Source organism: Squalius cephalus, assembly GCF_949319135.1.
Source record: "Squalius cephalus genome assembly, chromosome: 18".
Taxonomy (NCBI): Eukaryota; Metazoa; Chordata; class Actinopteri; order Cypriniformes; family Leuciscidae; genus Squalius; species Squalius cephalus.
In genome coordinates, this window is record NC_137139.1 from 18,855,565 (window position 1) to 18,871,206 (window position 15,642).

The 15,642-nt window shown below is 37.2% G+C and overlaps 1 protein-coding gene across 2 annotated transcripts in view; it reads right to left on the minus strand.

Annotated features, from left to right (window-relative positions):
• Positions 1–640: 640 nt before the first annotated feature.
• Positions 641–15,642, minus strand: part of lamb2 (laminin, beta 2 (laminin S)) — a 36,872-nt gene continuing 21,870 nt past the window's right edge. Inside the window, exons 14-35 of one of the 2 annotated variants that reach the window (XM_079848793.1) lie at positions 15,444–15,579; positions 14,876–15,034; positions 14,643–14,770; positions 14,143–14,272; positions 13,862–14,054; positions 13,626–13,769; positions 12,468–12,699; positions 12,110–12,273; positions 11,769–11,804; positions 9,573–9,797; positions 9,277–9,494; positions 7,560–7,656; positions 7,026–7,398; positions 6,148–6,332; positions 5,674–5,915; positions 5,214–5,417; positions 4,940–5,084; positions 4,163–4,370; positions 3,938–4,079; positions 3,677–3,853; positions 3,444–3,603; positions 641–1,557 (exon numbers count right to left, since the gene is read on the minus strand). In XM_079848793.1, the coding sequence (XP_079704919.1) occupies positions 1,421–1,557; positions 3,444–3,603; positions 3,677–3,853; positions 3,938–4,079; positions 4,163–4,370; positions 4,940–5,084; positions 5,214–5,417; positions 5,674–5,915; positions 6,148–6,332; positions 7,026–7,398; positions 7,560–7,656; positions 9,277–9,494; positions 9,573–9,797; positions 11,769–11,804; positions 12,110–12,273; positions 12,468–12,699; positions 13,626–13,769; positions 13,862–14,054; positions 14,143–14,272; positions 14,643–14,770; positions 14,876–15,034; positions 15,444–15,579 (3,835 nt within the window). In that variant the 3' untranslated portion in view covers positions 641–1,420. The remainder of the gene's footprint in view (positions 1,558–3,443; positions 3,604–3,676; positions 3,854–3,937; positions 4,080–4,162; positions 4,371–4,939; positions 5,085–5,213; positions 5,418–5,673; positions 5,916–6,147; positions 6,333–7,025; positions 7,399–7,559; positions 7,657–9,276; positions 9,495–9,572; positions 9,798–11,768; positions 11,805–12,109; positions 12,274–12,467; positions 12,700–13,625; positions 13,770–13,861; positions 14,055–14,142; positions 14,273–14,642; positions 14,771–14,875; positions 15,035–15,443; positions 15,580–15,642) is intronic. The other variant, XM_079848794.1, reaches the window with a different exon arrangement.

Consider the following 15,642-nt stretch of genomic DNA (forward strand, 5'->3'; position numbering starts at 1 on the left):
TGTGCGCTCACAACCATGCGCACATGAAAACTATTGTTTTGAACAGAATAAATTCTGTTCTTTTGAATGTACCATTTTTTATATCAAAAATGCCTCACGGTTTCCTCAAAAATATTAAGCAGCACAACTTATTAGAATGATTTCTGAAGGATCATGTGACACTTCACTTCACACTGTGGCTGCTAATAATTAAAAATGTAATTTATTCCATCACATTTTAAAATATATAAAAATAGAAAGCAGTTATTTTAAATTGTAATATTTCACAATATTTGTTTTTCCCCTATTTTTTTATAATAATAAATGCAGCCATTATGAGCATAAGATACTTTAAAACAAAAGAAGAAAAAAACATTTTAAAACGTCTTATAAATGTATAATGAACTACATAAATGGTAAATAAATTGTTTGTATTTTCATATAATTTCTCTCATTTGAAGTATTAAGTGTCTATTTAGAGCTATTTTATAAAAACAACACTTGCATTTAATAGGTCTGTGATTTGCAAACATGGATTTTCGAACTGCGGTAACAATTCAATAGATGGAGCTGAAAATCTATTTAAACCACCCTGCAGACTTGTTTCACTCTTTGAAGTGAATGCTAGATATTCATAATACATATTTGACACATTATTTTTGTATCGGATGGTGTTCACACGTTTTGGTTTTGTTCCTCGTTTATTAGGGTTACATGTAGAGAACATACAAGAAATCAGAGAGGGATATTATTACTTTTCATTTTTAATAAGAGTTATTGTTTTTTTTTATTCTCATAGGAACAAACATGATGTAAATCAATGTACATCATACACAACCAATGATATGGACAACTTAACTCATTTGACTTCATTTAACAATGTCTTGTTGTTACAGTAGTTTCTCTTAGATATTCAGCCTATTATAGAAACTGTTTTCTCAGAAGACAACAAATGTAAAGTGTTTCTGAGAAAATGAGTGTTAATAAAATTCCAAGCAATACCTATTTTGAAAGAAAAAGGGCAAACAGAAAATCTATACACTACAACTTTCATGCCACGATTCAGTGTCTTTTACATTCAAGCAAACTCAGTAACTTCATCATACTGTATACAGTATTTTACAAGCAAATTTCTAAAAAAATAAGAAAGTAGAATACTGCTCTGCCTTACAAAAGACATGTGAATATCTGCATTTCATTTAACTCCATAATGAAAATAGGTTAATATAGTGTATTTTGACAGAAGCCCTTCATTAAAACAACATTTGTTGCAGACATCGTGTCTGGTGGCAGTTTGTCATTGCTCATTGTCTTATAGGTTTGTTGGCAAACAGCTTTTGCTGTAGCAGCCTGGGGCAGAAAAAGGCAGATCCTTTCAGAAAGTAGTGAAAGTTTCAGAGACAGCAGCAGTCCAGCTGATGGGCTTCCTTCCTGTGACGGATTATTGACAGGTGTTGTAGATCTGAATCTGTTTATTGATAGCATTCAGGATTGCCTTCATTTTATCTTCTAGGCCATCCAGCTGCCTGGCTTTGCCTTCCAATACCTTCTGGTTTTCCTCATAGTCCTTTTCAAGCTCTACGGATACAAAACAACCACACAACCAGGTTAGATTTACAAGGAAATAAAACTAACTAAAACAATATTACTTGTCACCACAAGAGGGCAGATATAGATATATGTATAGTATGTGTTAAAGCTACACTGTGTAATTTTTTTAGTTGATTCTTAGCAAAAAACACTTAGTTCTTTCAAAAATATATGTGCTCATTAATGTATATTTACTTCTTTCAAGTAATAAAGTATTCTCGTAAGTTTATAATCTGCCATTGAAAGTACATACGGGTGGAGGGGTTCGAATGCCGGTCGCCATGTTGCCCCTCCATCTTGAAACTACATTAGTCAAAGAGGGACATACCTGTAAATTCAAGCTTCGCCTTTCGCGCTTTACACTCAGTGACACAGAGACGAATGCAAGGGGGAGATTACTCGCGACTGCCGGCAGATTTGAAAGATTGCTGATGGAGGATCACGCCTATTTTCGAGGACATGTAGCAGAGTCGCCAAGGAAGCGAAAGAGAGAATTAAAACGTCAAGGTGACAGGCAAATCAGCAAGACCAAAGTCAATACTGGAGTAATTTTACCCAGATGGAAAGAGCTCATGAGGAGCAAAGATTTTAAAACACCGAAGTTGCCTGCTTTCTTCTTGGCAGGTAATCCAGCCTATTTGTGTAAATTCGAAGTTTTATAGTTGCTTGTCTAACCATAGCATGGTTGTGCATAATGCCAGAACGACCTCTAGTATAACTTGCGTTACTTTTCCTCGCGTCAATGGTGAAAAAGTATTGTTTACCTTGTAACATAAATCTGTGCTGCGACGGATCACAGGTGATGAATAGTTTTAAAGGCGCAATTGGACGAAGTCGAACTGGAAGCCATGTTAATCTTGGAATAATACGGCCACCGTAGGAGTTAAAACACCCTCGAAATTGAAAGGAACAGAAACTAATATTCACTGGGTAGTCATATACAATTTCTCCACTAGATGGGGGGAAATTATCACACAGTGTAGCTTTAAGTGCAACAGCAAATATTTTAGATTTTACATTTTAGATAAGTCAATTTGCGATTCTGAACAGGACCACATGGAGATGCCAAAAAACCCTAAACCAACCGCCTTGGCCTGACTGCATTATATGCCTACTACAGTACACCGTTCTGTACAGCATGCCATTAGTCATGAAAATAAAATACTCAAGTTATGCAGTTGTTTTGTATTTTACAAAAAGAACAAGGGGAGCTGTTACTAATTTCTTAAAAGCTTTACAGACTATTTATGTTTCAAGAAAAGTCCAGGAAAATTGATTTGATATAATCAGTCAATTTTCTCCAAATTATAATTTTTTTATCTGGGTTCTTAACGGAAAGGAAAGTTTTTCCATTACATATATATGTCAATCCAGTCTTCAGCTGTAGGTGGCTCTGGTTTTAACCATTTGTTTGTCATACATTTTTTATTTGCTGCAACATCAGTTTCTTTTCTTTGTTATTCCACCCATCAGGTATCACCACATCAAAAACAGCTTCCAAATTCTTTTTAATCTCTTACCAAACCTGGGTGAATTTCTAACGCTCCCAAAAAATGTGATTAGCTTCCCTTTCCTAACATAATCTCCAACAGCTAGCACCCTTCCCTTTGTATCTTTTCTGTGTTGCTGTAATAAAAAACCTGATAACATTCTTCCAACAGAATTCTCTCCGCAGGGATGAGCTTCTGGATTTCCATTGTGTCTATCAAAGTTTCACCCAATTGCCATCTGAGATATTCCCGATTTCCCTCTATCCTCCATTTGTCTTTGACATATAATGTATTAAGGCACTGTTTTGGAGAAATATATATATATATAACTGAACTGTAAGAATAGTCTTCCTCCAGTTCTCTGTGCATCTCTCACACACTTACCCGCCAGCCTCTGCATTTTATCCTGGGCATCCTTTAGCAGCGCCTTCGCTTCATCTCTCAGGCGCTCTGCTTTCTGCTTAGCGTCCTGCATTGTCTTCGCCTTACTGTCCATCAGGCCCTGAACAGTACGGTACTTATCGGACAGCTCGCCGTCCAGGATCTAAAACAGACGATAAAGTCAATAAATTCTGGTAAACAAAACACTTTATGACAAACAGAAGACTGCCACACACTTCTTTAGCTTCATTGGCCTTGTCCCGGGCCATGGTAGCAGTCTCCTCTGCCCGCGCTGCATCCAGGCTGTTGTTGGCACGTTTGGTCTTTAAGGCCTCTATTTGGCGTCCCAGATCTCCCAGCCTGTCCATAGCATCATTAAGATCTTTCTCACGGGCTGTGGTCTCTGATTGGATCTTTAGAAAGATTGCAAGAACGCCTGTTGTCAAAACCGATCAATTTAGAACAAAAAATTCAAGTTAACCCGATCATTGTTTTACCTGTGCCAGCTGATTCTGAGTTAAGCCAATGTCATTTCTAGCTTTTTGAATGGCCTTCTCTGCAGCGGCCTGGGCCTTGCTGGCATCGTTCAGGGCCTTTTTCACACCCTCAGCTGTGCTCTTCACTCCCTCTGCCTTATTCCTATAGTGAAAGATATGGATTGCATTCACATTTTAAAGACAAAAACAAATAAAAACAATACAACCATATGTGCAGATAGTCACCTGGCTTTCTTGGCATCCAGAAGCAGCTGTTCTGCTTTGCGGACGTCATTCTGGGTCTGTTCAAGGATAGCGTCCACATTGGACAGACTCTTGACGCGGTCTTTAATCTCGTCTGCGAGGTTTTGAATCTGCTCGGGAGAAGCAGGGATAGAGAGCTCCAGCACCCGATTGGCCACCGCCTCAATGCTGTCCGGATCTGCCCCCTCCTCTGCAAATATTCAGCATGACATATAGACAGAGACCAAAGAGTTAACATTAAAGGGTTTTCAGACAACTCTGGGATAGTACTGAACCTGGGGTTGAGCTCAAAAGAATTCAAAGATTTGTAAGTTAAGGTTCTATGAGAAAAAATAAAAAAATGAAAGAAAGAGAAAATATACGAAAATGTTTAGAACATTTAGTACAAGTATTAAGTGCAAACTAATCTGCCCTGTCTTAATAGTTTATTTTTTAGTTTTATTCTCTTATTATAATATAATAAAATAAAATATAATTTCTTACATTTAATTAGTAAGTAAAATTCAGCAGTCTCTTTAGATAATTTGTAAAATAGTAAAAAAAAAAAAAAGAGAGTATAAGATTTGAAAAATAATTCAAAAGTATACTATTAAGTGCAAAGCAGAATAAGATGCAGAGAATAATCTGCCATGTATTTTTTGTTATTATTTTTGGTCATTTATTTTTTTATATTATATTATATTATATTATATTATATTATATTATATTATATTATATTATATTATATTATATTATATTATATTATATTTAAAAACTCACGCATGAGGAATTCCCGAATTTGTTTGATGAGGTCCCTCAGGTCGTTGTTAGAATTATCCATCTTGCTCTTGGTATCACTAGCTTTTTCCAAAGCTGCTTGGGCTCTATCCTTAGCTTCCTGAGCTTTGGTCTTAGCATCTGCCACCTTAATAAGACCATCAAGACAACATAAGATGCAGAATAAAGACTGAACACGTTCTGGAGAATATTAATAAAAGGAATTGTCAACGCTGAAAACGCTTTAATCATGCTACTCATTGATCAGTGTCTGTACCTGCTTAAAAAGCTCTTCCACCACTCCCATAGCTTTATCCAACTCTCTTTCTGCATGCTTGGATCTATCCAGGGCATTGTTGGCCACTGCAACAGCTCCATTGCAATTCAGGCCTCCACAGTGGCGTTTGCCCTCATCATCACGACAACCAGCTCCACCACAAGGGCTGTCCACACATGGAGCATTACCTGGTGCTCCACATACCTACAACAATAACAAATCAAGAGCTCTAATGTAAACCAATATAATAATAAATGATCAAATATTATTATTCATAAAAAAAAATACAATATTGTATACATAAAAATGATTTTATATATTATAAATATATATCTTGCAAAATAATATTTTTTAAATATAAAAATTCTACACAAATATTTAAATGAACAATCCAGATGTACTGTATGTATGTACTGTTATAACTTTAAATTTGAGGTGCCCATCTCAAAGAGGTGCTTACCTTTTCATTGATTTTCTTTATGTCCAGATTCTGAGCTTTTGCATTTAAGTCTGTGAGTGTACGTTTGTTGGCGGCGTTTTTGCGGTTAAAATCGTCTCTCTTTTGGGTGATCAGTCGCTCTGTTTTCTTGCGGGTGTCTGCCGATTGGCTCACTGTGCAGGGAATGTCAGTGGTAGATCTGTTGGCACGATGCTCTGCGTCACGTGACTTGTTGTACGAAGCCCGGATGCTGTCATATGCACCTGAGGAAGGATACCATATATATATATATTAAGAAAAAAATAATTCTCCAATAACGAAGATCAGTCAATGGATTATTCCCTGGGAGTTAATAATAAATAAATGCCACTTGTTTTGATATTTCATTATACAATGCAAAGATGTTCAAACATTTGTATATATGGCCTAAAATAACACTTTTTGGGGCCACTGTAAGTGCATTTTAGGTACAGTAAGACATCATTAGTGACTAACCCAAGAAGTTGGAGTTCTTGAGGATGTCAAGCTGACGGTTAAGCTGATCTGAGTTCAGCTGTAGCTCTTTCGCTTCTCTTTCCAGGGTACTTAATGCATTACTGGCCTCATAGTTACTGTCCTGCACAGCGGTCAGGTCTCCCTCCAGCTGGTTCAGTGTGTCCGTGGTCTCACCAATCTGAGCTCTGGGAGAGGAAAGTAGAAAGAGAGCTGATGAACGGACCAAACTGATCACCATCAAGGGTGTAAAAAGTGAGAAAAAATACTAAAATATGAAATTAAACTTCAATTATTTTTAGGTGAAAGTATGGGTAGCATGTCAAGTCATAGTACTCATTTATAAGTATTTAACAAAAAGAAAACCTTAAATAGTTTCCAAAATTAATTATAAACTTAAGTGTTTCACAGTAAAATAATTTCTTAGCTACTGATACCAACTGATACAATCAAAAGACATTTGCTAATTCATTAAATAATCTAATTTAATCTAATTAATTTCAAACACAATCTAATGTAACATTAATTAAAACGTAAAGTAAAATTTACTTTACTTGACAATCTTAGTAAGAACAAGTATGCATTTTTAAGGATTTTTAAAAGAAAAATGCATACTAAGAAAATTAATACATTTATCCTACGATGACCCGTAAAATGTTTACTTTGAAGGTCTTAATGAAACTGATTTTGTGCAAATTTTCTCTATTCATTTCAATAGCCCTCATAAATAATACTAGTAATATACCCTCTTACTAATAACTGAGTATAGTAATGAAGTAATTTCCCCCTGCCCGCCAACACCCTCAACTAATCTTTCAGGCAATACAACAGAATTTAGGGTCTGCAAATGTGGTGTATCTCCCTCTCTAACCAAACTGTACCTGAGATCCTCTATCATGCCCATCAGAGTGGTCACAGCTTCTGCTGTGGCGTTGCGGGCATTAACAATGTCCCGCGCCTGCGCCAGCATGTCCTCCAACTCTTTAAATTTTCTCTCGAAGGCTCGAGTTAAGCCGGTAGTGTGGAGCTCCTTGGCTCGATCTGTGAGAGCTTTGGTTCTGGTTGCCAGATCCTGAACGATGCGGTCCCAGTCCCCAAAGCACTGGTGGCAAGGCTTGCAATCAGGGAAGGTGCCAGAGAAGCCACGGGCACACTGATCGCAGCGAACGCCTGACACTCCCTGCTGGCACACGCAATGACCGGTCACACGGTTGCACTGAGATGACTCGATGCCACGGGGGTCACAGTCACATGCTGTGGGGGGAGAAGTAACCAAATCAATCGGATTTTGTGAATAAGGATTACTTGTGAATCAAAAACTAGATTCTAGAGTTGATGATGAAATGTGTTACAATGTGTTAGCATTAGAGTGAATACAGACTGAATATATGAAATGCTCTGAAAGATCATAGTACCTCGGCATAGTACTCTTGGGTCACCCCAGTGGTTCTCCTGGCAGTCTTTACAGGTCTTTCCTCCAAAGCCAACACGGCACTGGCACTGGCCTGTGAACTATATGAATTTGGGTTCAAAAAGAGGACTAGCTACATTTAAGACTACTCAGGAGTCTAGCAACTTGAAATGGTACCTTATCAGTAATCAGAGATTTTTTAATTTATCGGTATGGATATATAATTGTTTATACTCAAATATTACTTAAAGTTAACCTTTAATAACAGTAATAATTTACTAACACTGTTAAATGTGATCTTTAGCAAATTTTGAAAATGAATATCTATTATTATACTATACATTAACATTATAATGTAGTGATGCCTAAATTCGCTCGTAGCATTATAAACAATTGAGTATAGTTTTTAGTGTTTTATTTTTCATTCATTTATAGACAAAATACTACAGAAATGTAATATTGTCCATAAATAATTAATATTCGGTTATCGGCCATAACAGACAATGACCATAGAAGCCTTCGCCAACTGGTTGCCTTTCAGCAAATAAGGTCGAACTACTTGGCAAACCGTGTCATGTAATTAATATTCATGAGCCAAGCTTCTCATTCAGTTTCCTATGCTAAAATATTATGAATAAATAAATATACACTACTGTTTAAAAGTTTGTGGTTGGTAAGACTTAATATTTTTTGAAAGAAGTCTCTTATGCTCACCAAGGCTGCATTTATTTGATCAAAAATACAGTAAAACAGCAATATTGTGAAATATTATTACAATTTATAATGACTGTTTTCTATTTTCATATATTTAAAGGGATAGTTCACTTTGAAATTAAATTTTGGTATGTTTTAGCTTACCTCAAGGGCATTCAAGATGTGGGTGTCTTTGTTTCCGCAGTAGTTTCAATTTTGATATTTTTAAGTCAAACCGTTCTTGTCTGCGGTTTGTGTGAGAAAACGAACAGTATTTATATCGTTTTTACCTTTTGTACACTTTCCGGCGCTTGCACAGACTAAGCCAGCGCACGTCACACACCAGGAAGCGCGCGCGCCCTCAGATCACTTGGACGTGGTTGTGTAGAGGTAAAAACGATATAAATACTGTTCGTTTCCTCACACAAACCGCTCGTTTCGTGTCTTAGGCCATCAATGTGTACTTACGATGGGGAATTGTTTAATTTGGACTTCTCTGTGCATGCTCTTTGAGGTGGTGGTGACCATAGACCTGCATTATATGACTGACAGACAAGAAACGGTTTGACTTAAAAATATCAAAATTGAAACTACTGCGGAAACAAAGACACCTACATCTTGGATGCCCTTGAGGTCAGCTAAAACATACCAAAATTTAATTTCAAAGTGAACTATCCCTTTAAAATGTTATTTACACTCGTGATGGCAAAACTGAATTTTCAGCATTATTACTCCAGTCTTCAGAAATCATTCTAATAAGCCGATTTGATTAAATATTTCTTATTATCATTATTTCTTTTTCAGAATTCTTTGATGAATATAAAGTTCAATAGAACAGCATTAGAATTAGAAACATTTTGTAACAATGTTAAAGTCTTTACTGTCACTTTTGATCAATTTAATGCATCCTTACTGAATTAAAGCATTCATAAAAATAAAAAAAAGACTCTACGGACCCCAAACTTTTGAACGATACTGTATAGAAGCCCATTTGCCCTGAGTGTGTGCAGTTTGTGAGTCGAGGGTACCTCATTACAGGCAGATGTGAAGGCATTGTTGGGGTCACAGCCACAGGACTCACAGCCCCGTCCACTCGCCAGGTTCCAGTAGTTGGGAGCGCAGTGATCACAGGTTTGTCCAATAACATGAGGCAGACACTGACACTGTCCTGTGGCACGCTGGCACACACAGTCATCTCGAGACAGACACTGACTGCGCTCCGTGCCCAAGAAGTTGCAGGTGCATTCTGGGTAAATTAAAGTGTTAATATGTTTATTATTGTACTATAATATAGAAAAGTAATTTGAGGCCCAAGTAAACTCACTCCGGCAGTTGCGGCGGGAAGCATCTCCATAGTATCCGCTCTTGCACACGCTGCAGTCCGCTCCTTCAGTGTTGTACAGGCACTTGAGACACTGGCCAGTGCGCTTGTCACATGCCTCAGGATCCGATAGATCGATGTTGTTACTGCAACGACAAGGTTGGCACTGCCCACCGGGCTTAGAGGGGTCACCGTAATAACCAGGAGCACATTCTTCACAACGTGGACCTGATTGATGGAGAAAGTACAGTTTAGTTGCATCAAGATAGAATTTTTAAATGTTGCATAAAGCATCGGTAAAAAAAGATGAAAAGAAAAACAACTTTAATACACACGAAGGACTTTTTTAATGCTGAACTGAATTAAAGATTCATATTTTCTCCAGAATAGCTCAAAAACTGCTCTAAAATCTGTCACAAACTAAAACCACAACAGGAAAATCCACAGTCTTCTTGGGATAAAGCACTTTCAGTTTCATTATGTTTTTTTCCATAACCTGTAAAATATATATAATAGGATTTCTAAGTAAAACTTAGTACATAATTAATGAAAGCAACATTAGGTTCACATTTCTAAAGGAAAAGGTGTTAAACCGAGTAGGAAAGAACCAAAAGGTTTTTGGTGGCTTAGTGTTAAAATAACTGTAATTCGGGGGATTGTATTCAATTATTAATGAAATTATTAATGAAATAAATATTTAAGGGATGGAAGTGCTCTCGTACAAAATCGTCATGTAAAGCTCTGCTAAGAATACAGTCTAAGAACACATATTACATAAATCAAGTTATGAAAAATGACTCTCCAGAAGATTTTACATTTTAATCTTAATGTCAAATAATATACTCAGCTCAGCTGTCTGAATACCAGTGTAATAATCTCCTGAAGAGTGATGAGGAACAAAGCATCAGAGTGAAAATTACTTTATTTTTTTTACATTAAAAGATCTGAAACACTTTGAAGCTCAGTTAGCTAAGCTTAGCTGTAATATTAATTCTGTCTAAACAGTATTCATTCACTCTGTTGTTATGTTCAAATTTCTTGCAACCAAATGCTACGTAGAGACACACACGCCTGCTTCTCTGACTCAAAGGCTGACAAAGGAACAGTGAACAGAGTAGAATTTATGTAAGAGAAGTATTTAGCACAAAAACAAAGAGGATCTCAACTGAATGACAGAATTGAATAGCATTCGAATAGATCAAACAGATAACTAAATCAAAACTAGAATTACAGAATAAATGTTTTTTTGTAAAAAGATTTAAACAAATAGTATAATATTATTTTGTATTGCTACAAAAAAGTTCTCACAAAAAATGAAGACTGTACTTTTTTAACAGGTGCATGTAAATGAACCATCCATTCAAACTGATTCACTGAACTGGATTTCCCAATGCTTAAAATGAGAGAGAGAAGATTTTAGGTTAGTGTTGAATTATTTATTTTTACTATTTATTTTGATAGACTGTAAAGCTAAGAACTGAAAAAGCTTAGTTTAAAAAAAATTACAATCTACATTTAGGCCCTGTTTACACCTGGTATTAAGATGCGTTTTAATCGATTGGATCACAAGTAGATGAGGCAGACACATCCTCGTTTACACCTGGTGTTTTAATCCGTCTCTTTTGTCCACTTTCAACAACTTCTGCCCTGATTTCTTTTTTTCAGATCTTTTTTATCTACTGGACGAAATAAGCTGCGCAATTAACATATGAACGTGACTGGGGACGACGGAAAAACACACGGAGAGCAGCAGCTTTCATTTCTGTTCTGACAGCCGCTCGATCATGCCGAACATTTAAATCCTGTCTGGCTAGCGCTCTTCCCATAATGTTTGTGCGTTAGGTCAGTAGGCAGAGAGTAGGCGGTCATTTGTGGCTGTTCGAACTCATTTGTCCACATGAGCATCTAAATTACAAAAGCAATCCGGTCTAATGCATTTTAGACTACCTCTAGTCGAAAGTGGACAAGCTCAAAATGTTTTACACCTGTATTTAGCTTCGTCCACTTTTGATTCGATTGACTAAACGCATCTTAATATCAGGTGTAAATAGGGCCTTAGTTACTCCCCAGCACTGCTAAACTGGGTTGAGAGGGTTCTGCAAATGAACATGCAGATGTGAAGTGCGTGAGCCATGCGCTAGGGAGGGACGGGATGGAGGTCGGGCAGCAGAGGTGGGGTGGGTCTCCATGGTTACTCACGCTTGAGGACTGCCCCTGCAGAGCGCTTTACAATCCCTGTGTCCAGTTGAGGGGGGACAGGAGATAACACACATGATCACTGCACATCTGATTAGACTGACAGTGGCCTCTGATTATGACATTTTCTGCATTCTATCCAGATGCAGATGGACTCAGGGTGTTAAATGGCAAAATAAAGCCCTATTCAAGCACTTATTAATTTGGGAAGTCATACAAGAACTACATTTTCTTGTTGCATGTATGCAAGAAATGCAACGGCACATGACCCGGACCTCATCTTTATTAATTTTATTCCATCCATCTCTGGGAAGAGAAAAAAAAAAATCTGGGGTCAAAAATACCTGTGTAACCCTGGTTACAGTTGCAGACCATCTGTTGGTTGCGGTTGTCTTGATAACATGAGGCGGCAAAGTGGCGTCCACTGTTGGGGCCCTCAGGACAGGGGCAGGGGCGACACTGATTTCCTAGACCAAGGGCCGGGTTTCCATAGTAACCATTAGCACACCTGTGACAGGAGGTATCTATTACATTAGCATGGGCAGAGACACATCAAAGAAAAATCAACCATTTTCACTGTGTGCCTGCAGGCTTTTAAAAATCCTGTTGTTCTCAAATATTTTAAGTGTCCTCAAATGTTAGTGATTAGCAAATCAACCATACAGCTTAAAACGTCAAAAATGCCTGCTTTATTACTTGTACCTTTCACATTGGTCCCCTGCTGTATTGCTTCTGCAGTTGAGACAAGCTCCAGTCCTCTGGTGGCACTCGTCAGCTTGGCCGTTACACTGGCAAGACCTGCAGTTCGGGAAGCCCCAGTGTCCAGCCTGACAACCATCACAGCGCTGACCAAACGCACCAGGCCGGCATGGACACTGTCCTGTGTACTGGTCACAGAAACGGCTCTGAGAGCCCTCCAAACTACATTCACACACTAAAGACAAAGAGAAAAATGAATGAATGAATGAATGAAGCAAGTAAGGAATAAAAGAACAAACAAACAATCAAAAAGAAATAAAAATGAAAAAAAATAAAAAGCAAGAAGCAAAGATAAAACAAACAGCAACAACAACAAAAAACAAAGAATAAAATTGAAAAGAGAAAAAACAAACAAACAAAAACATAAAAAGAGTGAAACAAATAAACACAAAACAAACAGCAACAACAAATGCAAAACAAAAACAAACAAAAAGAAAGAAAAAAATCAAAACAACAAATCAAAACAAAAAACAAACATCTACAATAAAAACAAAAGAAAAAAAACAAAATGAAACAAATAAAGGAACAAACTACAATAACACCAAAAAACAGCTAAAGAAAGAAAAACAAATACAAATGTAAAAGAAGGAAAGAAAAAACAAAGAAAACAAAACAAAAATGCAAAATGTTATTGATGTACACTACCGTTGAAACATTTTAGATCAGTAAGTTTTATTCATGTTTTTAAAAAAAGTCTCTTCTGCTAACCAATGCTGCATTTATTTGATCCAAAATACAGCAAAAACAGTAATACTGTGAATTATTATTATATATATATTTTTTTTTTTTTTTTTACACAACTAAGAAATGTTTCTTAAGCAGAAAATCAACATTTTAGAATGATCTCTGAAGGATCATGTGACACTGAAGACTGGAGTAATGATGCTGAAAATTCAGCTTTACATCACAGGAATAAATTGCATTTTAAAATATATTCAAATAGAAAACAGTTATTTTTAATTGTAAAAATATTTCACAATATTACTGTTTTTGCTGTATTTTGGATTATATAAGTGCAGCCTTGGTGAGCAGAAGAGACTTATTTTAAAAACATTAAAAAAATGTACAAATCTAAAACTTTTGAATGGTAATGTCTCTTACGTTTGCACCCGGAAGGGCCAAATCCATAAGCCCCCGCTGCACATTTATCACAGCGCCGGCCTGATATGTTGGGCCTGCAGCGGCACTGACCCCCACGGACATCACACTCTGAGGTGAGAGAACCCTGAGGATCACACTCACAAGCTGCGGGAGGAAAATACTTGTCTTAATAATAACAAATACAAACAAACCCCAATATTCCCATCTCAACCCCTAAATTCATTGTTGATACTCACGCAGCGCGCCGTTGTTAATGAGGGCAGACATGCTGGTGATGAGTTTAGCACACACTTCACTCATCTGTGGGCGGGACACACTCTTGGCAGTCTCGTGGCAGCGGTAACGCTCATAGCTCTGCTTCCGTGCAACGGAGGCAGGGTCTCCCGCGGTAAACATCTCTAGAGAAGAGTAACGAGGGAGAAGGGCAATCTAGGGAGGTGAGGGGAAGAACGGAACCAGTCAAAATGAGACAGAACATGAAGAAATCAGTTGAATAAAATCACAGATTTATGCTTACAGAGTCAACAAGTACAAAGGCATTAGTGGAGGTAAGGATGCTGTTCCTGTCAGCATAACGGATGAACTCCACACGCAGTTTGTAACTCACTCCTCCCTCCAAACACACTGGCTGAGGCAGAACCACAAACCTGCAGCAATACAACAGAAATATTATAAGTAAAAATTACTTTCTGAGAAGATTCTGGTATACAGAAGTGAAGGAAAACATAAGCCTACTTGAATGTTCTCACCCTCATGTCACTCCATACCTGTATGACTATTTCTTCTTTGGAACAAAAGGAAATTTTTTTAAAAAATGTGAAAGTCAGTGAGGTCCTATGTTGTTTTGAAACCCATTGACTTTCACTGTATGGACAAAAACAGTTGAAACACTTCAAAATATCGTCTTTTGTGTTCCACAGAAGAACGAAACAACAACATGAGGGTGAGTAAATAATGACAGAAGTTCCTTTTTAGGTGAATCGTCCTTTTAAACATTCATACGTGTGTTTCACAGACCTGGCACTAGAGGGGAGCGATAAGGTTAGCAGATCATCTGCAGGGATGGTGTTTCCACATGGACTGCTGGTAGGAATGGGGCCTGGTCTAATCACCAATACACGGACCTCCTCCCAGTCCCGTGGCATCTTTAAAAACAGAAACGCATATGAGTATACCTATAACACACTTCTTCTCTGAGTATGCCTATGAAGCCAATAGGGGGACATGTAATGTCCAAGTGTAGCGTTTACCTGAAGCTCATAGCGAATGAGGATGTCATATTCCATAGAATATGGAATGTTGTTAATGGCGAACTCCAGCGTACCACCTTCAGGAGCCCGTGCAAACCCAGTGCCTGTCCACAAGACGGGACGGCCCGGCTGGTACTCTCTCTCCTCAAACGCAGAGCCCTATAAAATATAAACTGTTTAATGTAATCTTTAGAAATTCTTTTATACTGTACAATGTAGTGTTGTGATGTCACTTGCATTTTAAACAATTGGTTTTAGTTTAGTGTTTTACGTTTAATTTATTTAGACAAAATAGTGTGGAATTATTATTTATTTATAAAATGTTTATATTTTTATCATATTTAATCATTTAAATTTTAATATTTATTCATATTATGTAAGTACTGAAATCGGCCAGAAATTTTATTTAAGTACATCATCCCCAAGAAATATTTGATCATAATATCTTTAGAATATATCTATATTACTTTCTTTTTGCCACTTGGAATGCACCTGTTATGTTTAATTAAAAATATTTGGTCCGTTGCTTGAGTATCATGTTGCTTATTTTTCCCAGTTCTGTACTTACTTGACCCAGTTTGGCATTTTCAGCCTCATAAATGTAGTGGTCGAGGGCCATGAAGAAATACCCAGACTCCACCTGGTTACACTGGCGTCCAATCATGTGACTCCTACAGTGACACTGCCCTGTTTCCATTGAGCACCTGACGACAGTTAATTACACAAAGTACATCATTATTATGTCAATTAAATTGTATATATTTATT